The 12493-nt window shown below is 37.5% G+C and overlaps 1 protein-coding gene across 6 annotated transcripts in view; it reads left to right on the top strand.

The window, feature by feature from the left end:
* Positions 1-12493, top strand: part of TANC2 (tetratricopeptide repeat, ankyrin repeat and coiled-coil containing 2) — a 361529-nt gene that overhangs the window by 97489 nt on the left and 251547 nt on the right. For all 6 annotated transcript variants that reach the window (XM_070479550.1, XM_070479549.1, XM_070479548.1 and 3 more), the window contains exon 3: positions 3765-3836. In XM_070479550.1, coding sequence (XP_070335651.1) covers positions 3765-3836 — 72 coding nt within the window. The remainder of the gene's footprint in view (positions 1-3764; positions 3837-12493) is intronic.

Here is a 12493-nt window from a genome sequence, read left to right as displayed (position 1 = left end):
TGTTTTGATGTTAAAACAGAATGTGATGTGTATAATATAATTTTATTCACATGGAAAAATGAAAATCTAAGACATGCCTGAATATGAGTCTTGCTCATTGTAATTTATTCCCAAGTAAAAAAGAAGGAAGAAATTTGCATTAAAAATTAGATGATTACTAGTAAGGAAAATTGACTAGGAGTATACTTACACATCCTGATACAAGATGCCACAGATTTCTGGTACAATTGTATCTTTTCATAAAATGAACCATAATTTCATAGTAACTTAGGACTTCATAATACTTTTTTTTTTCCTTTATCTGTTGAGAGACCTTGGTTGGTTGTTTGACCTGTTGAATTTCCCACAGTTGGTATTTTGTTGATTATACACTCAAGAACAGTTCAACCTTTTTTTTTTTTTCTTTTCTATCCTTCGATTTTCCTGAAAAGTGACAGCTAGATCCAGAGGTTTGACCAGACCCAGGTTTGATTGCTTTGGCAAAACTGTGTTTGTTGTGTTTCTATCATCAGGATGTATATCATGTCCAGTTTGGGTGGGGTTTTTTTTTTTTTTTTCTCTTTTTTGATGTTATTAGCCATTGTTGCTTGATGCCTACAGAGATATTAATTAATTTCAAGTTGTGAAATAGTGGTGTTTTATCTTTTGTTTCCCACTTATTACCTGGAATAATTTTAAAGAGATCTTTTTCTTATATACTTTTTGGCTACTAGTACAGTTCATATAGGAAATGTGAGATGAATTGTTAAATCTTTCATTTCCCCAGTTTTCAAGATAATGAACTAGGTCCCTCTCAACCTCAGGAAGTGACCAGTTAGTGTGTTGGTGCCTTGGTTTTTTTTCCCCCCTCCTTTTTTCTTTTTTCTCAGTGTCATTATGATCTGCAGTCAGTTGTACCCTTAGTTAGTTAGTTCTTTGGTAGAGCTAGGAAGAGGTCCATGGGACGATGATACTCCGTGAGTTATTGCATTGTTCATAAGCTGTTTCACTCAGTCTTCTTGATGACCTCAGTTTTACATTGTTTTTGATAGTGTCTTTACTGTTGCTTATGTCAGTGAGATCCAAGTTCATCTAGTACATTTCCTTTGATAAACCAGCTAGTTCTTTAAGAAGTTCTGATTTCTTTTAATGGAGAATGGCATTTTAGGATCACAGCCTGGGCCCTAGAGATGGAAATCACTACTTAATTAGTCAAGATGCTAGATATTTTAAATGACAGAGCTTTGCCAACAAACGTCCATCTAGTCAAGGCTATGGTTTTTCCAGTAGTCATGTATAGATGTGAGAGTTGGATGGTGAAGAAAGCTGAGTGCCAAAGAATTGATGCTTTTGAACTGTGGTGTTGGAGAAGACTCTTGAGAGTCCTTTGGACATCAAGGAGATCCAACCAGTCCATCCTAAAGGAGATCAGTCCTGGGTGTTCATTGGAAGGACTGATGTTGAAGCTGAAACTCCAATACTTTGGCCACCTGATGTGGAGAGCCGACTCATTTGGAAAGACCTTGATGCTAGGAAAGATTGAGGGCAGGAGGAGAAGGGGACGACAGAGGATGAGATGGTTGGGTGGCATCACCGACACAATGGACATGGGTTTGGGTGAACTCCGGAAGTTGGTGATGGAGAAGGAAGCCTGGCGTGCTGTGGTTCATAGGGTCGCAAAGAGTCGGACATGACTGAGCGACTGAACTGAACTGAGGAAATATATGTGACTCATAAGATTTTACTAATGTTTGTAATATAGATTCAATACTATAGAGTTTTTGTTTACCTTCTGTATTGTTATATCTATAGTTCCTTTCTTCCACATTGAGAATTCTGGTTCTCAAGGGGATGACATCAGAGTATCCCATAGTTATTCATTGCCTTATCCCTCTTTTTTAAATACAGTGGTCTCACAACTTTACCACTGCCAATTTTGATTACTGAAATCAGTTATTTTCTGTTTGTTTATTCTTTCTCCATTTGTTTTGGTTGTACTGTATCTTCATGGTCAGATTTTATAGCTGTTGCATACTATAATCTAAGACCATAATTTAGTGTTAATTCTACAGTCAATCCTATGTTTATTGCTCATCTCCAGTCCTTATTTAATGTCTCTCTAGTCACTTTGATTACCTCAAATGAGTTCTCTGTTAGAGCTAGGAAGAGTCCCATGGGAATAATATTCCCTGAGTTCTTGCATGTTAGTAATAGTTTTTCTTTCCCCTTTATACTTAAAGGTGTTAAGTTTTACTCATTGTAAAGCCTGTGACTCAAACTTTCTTTGTGTTTCAAATATGTTATTCCATCTTCTTCTGTTGTTTTCCCTTATTTTTCATGTGATGCCTAAATGCTCAAAGGATTTTTTTCCCCTTTTTTCTTTAAAGTCTAGTGATTTTAGTAGAAAATGTCCTGGTCCATTGATCTAACTTGATTAAGTAGTACACAAGGTGCTCTTAAAATATGTAGTTTCACATATGAAAGTGAAAGTGCTAGTCACTCAGTCATGTCCAACTCTTTACAACCCCATGGACTATAGCTCCAGGCTCCTCTGTCCGTGGAATTCTCCAGGCAAGAATATTGAAATGGGTAGCTATTCCCTTCTTCAGGGCATCTTCCTGACCCAGGGATCAAACCCAGGTCTCCTGCATTGTAGGCAGATTCTCTACCATCTGAGCCACCAGATATAATAGTTTCAAATATATATGTATGTACATCTGTATATATAAATGTATTTATACATGTAACTATATTACATATACTTAGCCACTTTTTTCCCTCTGAAAAGCTTTCTTGAATTACAGTTTTTTAGTATTTGTTCTGTCCTCTCACTTCTGTTTCCTTCCTTAGGGACTCCTATTTTTATCCTTATACTAGATCTTCTTTACCTATCTCCAATGTGTATCCCCATTTTGCAGATCCTTTTAAATCTATTTCTTCTTTTTAAAAAATTAGTTTAAGATTTTCTTCCATCTTACTTTGTATTTCTTTTTAAGATCTTTTGTATTTATTTGCTCTCATATTTCTTATAATTCAGACTTCATTATTGAAATGATTTTTGTTTGATTTCTTATTCTTTCTTGGTTTCTGCCTTGTCATTTCTGAGTTTTTCGATTCTGATTTATATTGCTCTTTCATGTATTATATAATTTTTCTATGATCTCTCATAAAACATGTAATTTTAATTATAGTAAAACTATAGCTCTAAGGATTATTTGACGTACTATAGATAAGTAAGCAGCTGTAATTAATTTAGACATTGCTTTAAATCAAGGCTTTTAAACTGAAATTCTGTGAATGAACTTCAGAGTAGACTACATTGCTTCATTATACACAAAGTAGAGTGTGTATGTTTGATGGTGGTTTAGTTGCTGAGTTGTGTCTGACTCTTGCTACCCCCTGGACTGTGGCCCACCAGGCTCCTCTGTGTGTGGGATTTTTCAGGCAAGAATACTGGAGTGGGTTGCCATTTCCTTCTCCAGGGGATCTCTCGACCCGGGACTGAACCCAGGTCTCCTGCCTTGCAGGTGGATTCTTTACCAGCTGAGCCACCAGGGAAGCCCTGTATATATGTTTGGGGATCGGGAAAGAATGCATTCACTTTCTTTAGACTTTCAGATGAGGGTGTAAACCATCTCCAGAAAAATAAGGGTAAGAACATTTGGTTTGTGTATGATAAGAAAGCAAATTATAGATATAGGAATTTTAAGATAAAGATGTCATCAGGACTGGTATTACATCAGTTTCGTTATCTATTTGCTTATGGTCTTTCTCATTTTATTCAGATGGAGGAAGCGAGGAACCACCGGATCGAAGACAGTCAAGTGTAGACTCTCGCCAAAGCCGCTCTGGGCAAGGTAAGTTTTCATTAAATTTATTAATAAATTAAAAAGGAAAGATATCAGCTCTTCCTTTCTAGTACTTAATCTGAGGACTGAGGTTTTTGCTGGGTCTAATTTAGATATTCTCATTTCTCATGTAGGAGTTTAAATGTTATAATCTAATTGGTTCTGTGTGGTAATCATTTATTCAAGATTAAAGAAAATGAAAAATGGTCTCTTTTTTAAACGATATTAACGGTGTAAGCAATTTGGAGCACTGTGGTGTATGTCTGGGTATCACTTTTGGAATACAGCCAAAAGTAAATTTTCAGCAGTAGCATTTGTTGCAAGTGTTATTGTCCTGGCTCTTAAAGGTATTTGTCTTAAGTCTCTCAGAAGAAATAGGTTTTGTTTGTAATTGCTCTCAAAAACTAGGGTTGTTTTACTTATTTTCCTTTTCTGTTTAAAATTTATTACTGTAGGCTTTTGAATAGTTTGTTTAAGTGGCAACCTGACAACTAGGTTAAAATACTCTATCAGTAGATTTTCAGATAGGCCCTCCCTAACTAACATTTAAATTTTGCAGGACTAGCACCTATTCCTTCTTCTTTGTAGTACTTTATTTTCTTCATCTAAAACTAGAATGAATGTTCTATGATTTCAGAGATTTTTTTTAAATTTTATTCACTGCTGTATTTGCAGTGCCACGATTAAGTACCTGGTAGATAGTAGTTACTGAATAAATAGTGTTGGGTGAGTGAAGTCATTGGAGAGAATGAGAGTTGGAACCCAAACCAGATGAATATATTATAAAATTTCAGGCAGTTATTACTGAGTTTAGTTTTTAGAGAGTCTATATTTACAAACAAAGCCTTAGATATACAAATGTGAGGTGTTTTAATCCTGTAAAAACTCTGGTTCATTTATTCTATAATCCTCTTTTTCTCCAACTTTGCTCTTCCCAAGTTTTAGAAAGTACTATTTTTACTAAAACTGTTTGTTGCAGAATAAAAAGAGGAATAATATATGCAGGTTGATTTGGAATTTTTAACCTGCACTAGTACTTAATCATTCTTAGTATGCATGTATTATGAATATGTTAGAAACTTGTCCTTTTTTCCCTTATTATTATTTTGATACAAAAAAATTAAGAGAAAAAAAATGAACTGTAATATAAAACAAAATCAAACACATTATACACCTTAAACTTAAATAACATTTTATGTCAGTGATATCTCAGTAAACCTTAGTGGGGGCAGTGAGAAATAAAATGAGCTTGTGTATATAAAATCCTTGTTGGGCTATACCCTGGAGGCCTTGCCCAGCCTCAAGACAGAAGAAAGAGTGCAGACTCGGCAACAGAGGCATCAGTGATATAATGGATAGGAGACTCTTACACATCTGAGGCATGGTCCTGTGTGTGGCACAGCAGGCAGGACATGGCAGCAGTCTTTACTGCTGGGAGAGGACGGAATGGGTGGAGGTGTTTACCAGGTGTAGGGAGAATTGACTTTAGGTTGGCTCATTGGTTACCAGGGAAACCAGCAAAGGACCACTCCCCTCACTGCCCTCTTGATAAGTTATCAAAGAGGTGGAGATGTTCTGATCTAAAGGTTCAGTTCAGTTCAGTCACTCAGTCGTATCCGACTCTTTGCGACCCCATGAATCGCAGCACACCAGGCCTCCCTGTCCATGACCAACTCCTGGAGTCTACCCAAACCCATGTCCATCAAGTTGGTGATCCCATCCAGCCATCTCATCCTCTTGTCGTCCTCTTCTCCTCCTGTCCCCAATCCTCCCCAACATCAGGGTCTTTTCCAATGAGTCAACTCTTCACATGAAGTGGCCAAAGTATTGAAGTCTCAGCTTCAACATCAGTCCTTCCAATGAACACCCAGGACTGATCTTTAGGATGGACTGGTTGGATCTTCTTGAAATCCAAGGGATTCTCAGGAGTCTTCTCCAACACCGCAGTTCAAAAGCATCAATTTTTCAGCGCTCAACTTTCTTCACTGTCCAACTCTCACATCCATACATGACCACTGGAAAAACCATAGCCTTGACTAGACAGACCTTTGTTGGCAAAGTAATGTATCTGCTTTTAAATATGCTATCTAGGTTGGTCTTAACTTTCCTTCCAAGGAACAAGCATCTTTTAATTTCATGGCTGCAATCACCGTCTGCAATGATTTTGGAGCCCAAAAAACTAAAGTCTGACACTGTTTCCCCATCTACTTGCCATGAAGTGATGGGACTGGATGCCATGATCTTAGTTTTCTGAATGTTGAGCTTTAAGCCAACTTTTCACTCTCCTCTTTCATTTTCATCAAGAGGCTTTTTGGCTCCTCTTCTATTTCTGCCATAAGGGTGGTACTGTCTGCATATCTGAGGTTATAGACATTTCTTCGGGCAATCTGGATACCAGCTTGTGCTTCTTCCAGCCCAGCATTTCTCATGATGAACTCTGCATATATGTTAAATAAGCAGGGTGACAATATACAGCCTTGACGTACTCCTTTTCCTATTTGGAACCAGTCTGTTGGTCCATGTCCAGTTCTAACTGGTGCTTCCTGACCTGCATACAGGTTTCTCAAGAGGCAGGTCAGGTGGTCTGCTATTCACATCTCTTTCAGAATTTTCCACAGTTTATTGTGATCCACACAGTCAAAGGCTTTGGCATAGTCAATAAGACAGAAATAGATGTTTTTCTGGAACTCTCTTGCTTTTTTGATGATCCAGCAGATGCTGGCAATTTGATCTCTGGTTCCTCTGCCTTTTCTAAAACCAGCTTGAACATATGGAAGTTCACGGTTCACGTATTGCTGAAGCCTGGCTTGGAGAATTTTGAGCATTACTTTACTAGCCTGAGATGAGTGCAGTTGTGCGGTAGTTTGAGCATTCTTTGGCATTGCCTTTCTTAGGGATTGGAATGAAAACTGACCTTTTCCAGTCCTGTGGCCACTGCTGAGTTTTCCAAATTTGCTGGCATATTGAGTGCAGCACTTTCACAGCATCATCTTTCAGGATTTGAAACAGCTCAACTGGAATTCCATCATAACCACTAGCTTTGTTCGTAGTGATGCTTCCTAAGGCCCACTTGACTTCACATTCCAGGGTGTCTGACTCTAGATGAGTGATCACACCATCGTGATTATCTGAGTCGTGAAGATCTTTTTTGTACAGTTCTTCTGTGTATTCCTGCTACCTTTTCTTAATATCTTCTGCTTCTGTTAGGTCCATACCATTGTTGTCCTTTATTGAGCCCATTTTTACATGAAATGTTCCCTTGGTATCTCTAATTTTCTTGAAGAGATCTTTAGTCTTTCCCATTCTGTTGTTTTCCTCTATTTCTTTGCATTGATCACTGAGGAAGGCTTTTTTATCTCTCCTTGCTATTCTTTGGAACTCTTCATTCAGATGGGAATATCTTTCCTTTTCTACTTTGCTTTTCGCGTCCCTTCTTTCACAGCTATTTTTAAGGCCTCCTCAGACAGCCATTTTGCTTTTTTGCATTTCTTTTCCATGGGGATGGTCTTATTCCCTGTTTCCTGTATAATGTCACGAACCTCCGTCCATAGTTCATCAGGCACTCTGTCTATCAGATGTAGTCCCTTAAATCTATTTCTCACTTCCACTGTATCGTCATAAGGGATTTGATTTAGGTCATACCTGAATGGTATGATCTAAAGATTACACCAGGCATTTACTGATTAGGCTCTGTGTTAAGAGGGAAAGTCAGTCATATGATTAGGGTGTGGGTGAAGCAGAGACTGGTTAAGCAGGGGATGTACACAGAGCAAGAAAACAGCCATCTTGGGTGACTTCACCATATAACCCTAAAAATAAAATTAGTACAAATTCATAGAAAAAGATGATACTAATATTAAATGTCAGATTAAATATCAAATGTAAATTTGGGAGATTACTAATTTACCTTATGCCCTCTGAATTATGTTAGTTGAAATAGTTTTCAAATCAATGAGTGTAAGTGAATTTTAGTAGCAAAAGTCGAACTTAATAACAACAAAATCAGTGATTTTCATGATCTTAGCACAGCTGCCTGATCTCACTTTATTCAGATGATGGAAATAGAAGTACAAAGCCATCTATAATGACTTGGGATGAATAAGAATCCATATTACCAGTAGTAAAGAGATAGGATGGATACATACTTCTACTTTTGCTCCTTCCAGAAACCCATTAAAAGATCAGTAAAGGGGAATTAGAGAGGAGACAACATCAACACAATTTTAGAAACTAGAGAGTATATGAATAATTGAAGACTAAACGTTAAGCTCAGTAGCAGAGAAAATCAAGAAAATAACCCAGCTTATCCTCCAAAAGACAGAAAGCTCAAGAATGGCAGCCTGTAGAAGTGAAAGGAGGATTGGTTGAAAGTTGAAGAGGCCTTTGGACCCTGGGATGTCCTCCTCAAAATCAGCTGGACAAGTGCCCAGCTTGCCCACCCGTAACCTTGGCAAAGTCCAGAAACTCACTCTTTGGAGAGGGCAAAAATAGAGACTCTAGGACAGAAGACATCAGCATAGTGGAAGGCAAGAACCCCATACTGAAGATAATCATCCTTTTAGTCCTCTTCTCTTAATTATGAGAGCTAATCAAGGATTACTAGATATTTGAGGAACCCCCGTAGTGTATGAAAAAAAAGAAATTAAAATACATAGGGTAGAGCAGCTTGGAGAAAACAAATCTTTTGCAGAGGAAAATATTAGAACCATTATTAACATCCTCAGGGAAATGAGAGAAAACAGTACAGCCATGAAATAAGAAGGAGTTAACTATAAAAAAGTAATACTCTGGGCTTCCCTGGTAGCTCAGGCGGGAAAGCATTCTACCTACAGTGCGGGAGACCTGGGTTCGATTCCTGGAGAAGGGGGTGGTATTCTTGCCCACCCCCACCCCCCCCCCCAAACAAGGGGCTCAACGGGACATTTTAAATCTCAGGCGGAAAACTAAAAAAGTAATACTCTGATTTTTTAAAAAAGCTCTCAGGCATTAAAATTTTGATTTCAGAAATTAAAAAGCTTTGTAGAAGTACTTAGAAAATTAATATTGAAGAAATTTGGTAAAAAGTTTAGCAGAAAGACAGAGGTTATAGAAAAGAAGTGAGGAATATGAAGAAATTTACAGGAGCTGTCCAGGAATTTCAATATTCAAATAATAGCAAGTGTCCAGAAGAAACAAAGGAAATGAGGAAGAAATCATCAGGATGATTCAAAAACATTTTCTTGAGCTAAAGAACATGAGGTTGAAAAGGCTTATTGAGTGCTCAGTAAAATGGATGTGTTTAAATACAAACTAAGACACATCAGGGTGAAATTTCAAATCACTGGGCCAAACAGATCTTTCCATGCTTCCAGAGAGGAGAAAAATTTGTTAACTAAAGTAACAGCAATCAATTGGCTCTGGACTTCTTTGTGGTAACTTTAGAAACTAAAGAAGCAATGGCACATCACCTTCAAAATTCTGAAGGAAAGTAATTTCAACCTCATTTTATTTCATATGCATTGAAACTATTAATCAGATATATGAGTGAAATTACAATGTTTTAAGACATGTAACATTTTTTGTTTTTTTGGTTTGCCTGCCTTGTACCTTTCTTAGAGATCTGTTGGAGGGTGTGATCCATCAAAATGATAAAGTCAGACAAAAAAAGAGAAAGATGACAGGAAATAGGAAATTTAACAAAAGAGAAAGGTAAAGAAATCTTCCGCGTACAATGACAAAACAGGGTTGAAGGGCAAACAGACCAGATTGGAGTAGGTTAGAAGCTTCCTGAAGAGCCATTCTCAGGAATGAGATTCTTAGAAATCTGATGCATTTAATTATCTTTAGGAAAGTTGTAAGTAATTGATGAAAGACTCAAGGTTAAGTTGATGATAAATACATAAAGTAGTAAGTGAAAAAAGTTCTAAACACAAGTAAAAAATAATGTGTAGGAAAGGAGATGTTACAATAAGTTCTCAGTCCTTGGGGTAGTGTCTAGAGTAGCTGATGTACATGTCAGTTACTTGCAGTGGTAAACCTTATCACTTTACCCCAGTGTGATACAGACATTTTTATTTGATTTGGACCATTATGGCCAAAGGCTTCCCTGGTGGCTTAGATAGTGAAGAATCTGCCTGCAATGCAGAAGACCCGGGTTTGATCCCTGGGTCAGGAAGATCCCCTCGAGTATGAAATGGCAATCCATTCTAGCGCTCTTGCCTAGAGAATTCCATGGACAGAGGAGCCTGGTGGGTTACAGTCCATGGGGTTGCGAAGAGTCAAACACGACTGAATGATTAACACTTAGCAAATTATGATTGGGAAGTAGTGCTTTAAAGCAGGGTGAGCAAATCTGGCCTGTGTTGCCTGTATTTGTGCAGTTGGCTGGTTTAATTTGCTAAGTCAGTTTTAATTATTTTTGTATCTGTGTTCATGTGGGATATTGGCCTTTAATTTTTCTGTCTTAGGATGTCTTTGTCTGATTTTTGTATCAGGGTACTCCTGGTTTCGTAGAGGAAGTTGAAAGCTAATTCTCCTTCAATTTCCTGCAGTGTATTTTATAGAATTGAGATTACTTCATCCATAAGTGTTTGGTAGATTTTTCCAGGGAAACTGTCTGGGCCTAGAATTTTCTTTGTGGGAAAGTTTTAAGATATAAATTAAGTTTCTTTAATAAGTATAGGACTATTCAAATTATCTATTTCTCCTGACTATCCTTTTAAGAGCTGTGGCATCTGTAGTGGTGCCACCTCTCTCATTCTTGATATGGGTAATTTTGAGTATTCTTTCTCTTTGTTCTGGTCATTCTAGATGGAGATATGTCAATTCTGTTGATCTTAAAGGATCTGTTTCAGTTTTCCTTCATTTTCTGTATTGTTTTCCCATTTTCTTTTTTATTGGTTTCTGCTTTATTGTTGTTGTTGTTCAGTCACTAAACCGTGTCTGACTCTAAGACACTATGGACTGCAGCACACTAGGCTCCCCTTTCCTTCACTATCTCCCGGAGTTTACTCAAATTCACATCCATTGAGGCAGTGATGCTATCTAACCATCTCATCCTCTGTTGCTCCCATTTTCCTAGTGCCTTCAATCTTTTCCAGCATCTGGGTCTTTTCCAGTGAGTCACCTCTTCACATCAGGTGCCCAAAGTATTGGAGCTTCAGCATCAGTCTTTCCAGTGAATATTTGGGGTTGATTTCCTTTAGGATTGACTGGTTTGATCTCCTAGTAGTCCCGCGGACTTCTAAGAGTCTTCTCCAGCACCACAGTTCAAAAGCACCAATTTTTCAGCGCTCAGCCTTCTTTATGGTCCAACTCTCACATCTGTACATGATGCTGAAAAGACCACCATAGCTTTAACTATACTCACCTTTGTCGGCAGAGTAATGTGTCTGCTTTTTAATACACTGTCTAGATTTGCCATAGCATTTCTTCCAAGTAGCAGTGTCTTTTAATTTCATGCCTGCAGTCACCGTCCACAGTAATTTTGGAGCCGAAGAAAACAAAGTCTGTCACTGTTTCCACTTTTCCCACTTCTATTTGCCATGAAGTGATGTAACCAGATGCCATGATCTTTCTTTTTTTTTACGTTGAGTTTTAAGCCAACTTTTTTACTCTCCTCTTTCACCCTCATCAAGAAGCTCTATAGTTTCTTCACTTTCTGCCTTTAGAGTGGTATCATCTGTGTATCTGAAGTTGTTGATTTCTCCCAGCAATCTTGATTCCAGCTTGTGATTCATCCAGCCTGGCATTTTGCATGAATGTACTCTGCATGTAAGTTAAACAAACAAGGTGACAATAAACACAGCCTTGCCATACTCCTTTCCCAATTTTAAAACAGCCTGTTGTTAAACGAATGTTCAAATGACCATATGAAATGAGTAGTACTCACTTCACATGCTAGTAAGGTTATGCTCAAAATCCTTCAAGCTAGGCTTCAACAGTTTGTGAACTGAGAACTTCTAAATGTACCAGCTGGGTTTAGAAAAGGCAGAGGGATCAGAGATCATATTGCCAACATTTGTTGGATCATAGAGATTGGGAATTCTAGAAAAACATCTAGTTTTGCTTCATTGACTATGCTAAAGCCTTTGACTGTGTGGATCACAATAAACTGTTGAAAATTCTTAAGATGGGAATACCAGACCATCTTAGCTATCTCCTGAGAAACCTGTATGCAGCTCAAGAAGTAACAGAACCAGACATGGAACAACTGACTGGTTCAAAATTTGGAAAGGTTTGTGCTTTGCTCTTTATTATTTCTTTTCTTCTTCCTGCTTTGAGTTTAATTTTCTCTTCTTTTTATAGTTTCTTAAGGTAGAAACTAAGATCACTGAAACTGGACCTTTATTTTCTAATACAGAAATTTTAGTGCTATGAATTTCCTTCTGTATACTGATTTAGCTGCATTTCACAGACTTTCATGAATAATGCTTTTATTTTCTTTTATTTCAAAATACTGCCTAATTCCCCTTTTGGTTTCTTCTTTAACACATGTGTTATTTAGAAGTGTATTGATGAAGTTTTCAAACATTTGAGAATTTTCCAGATATTTTCCTCATATTAATTTTTAGTTTAATTTTGCTGTGGTCAAGGAATACACATCCTATAAGTTAAGTCACATTTTATTGAGACTTGTCTTATGGCCCAGGAAATTATCTATCTTAAATGTTCTTTGTGTACTAATT

Source organism: Odocoileus virginianus, chromosome 17, assembly GCF_023699985.2.
Source record: "Odocoileus virginianus isolate 20LAN1187 ecotype Illinois chromosome 17, Ovbor_1.2, whole genome shotgun sequence".
Lineage (NCBI taxonomy): Eukaryota > Metazoa > Chordata > Mammalia > Artiodactyla > Cervidae > Odocoileus > Odocoileus virginianus.
This window is presented reverse-complemented; position numbering and strand designations above follow the sequence as displayed.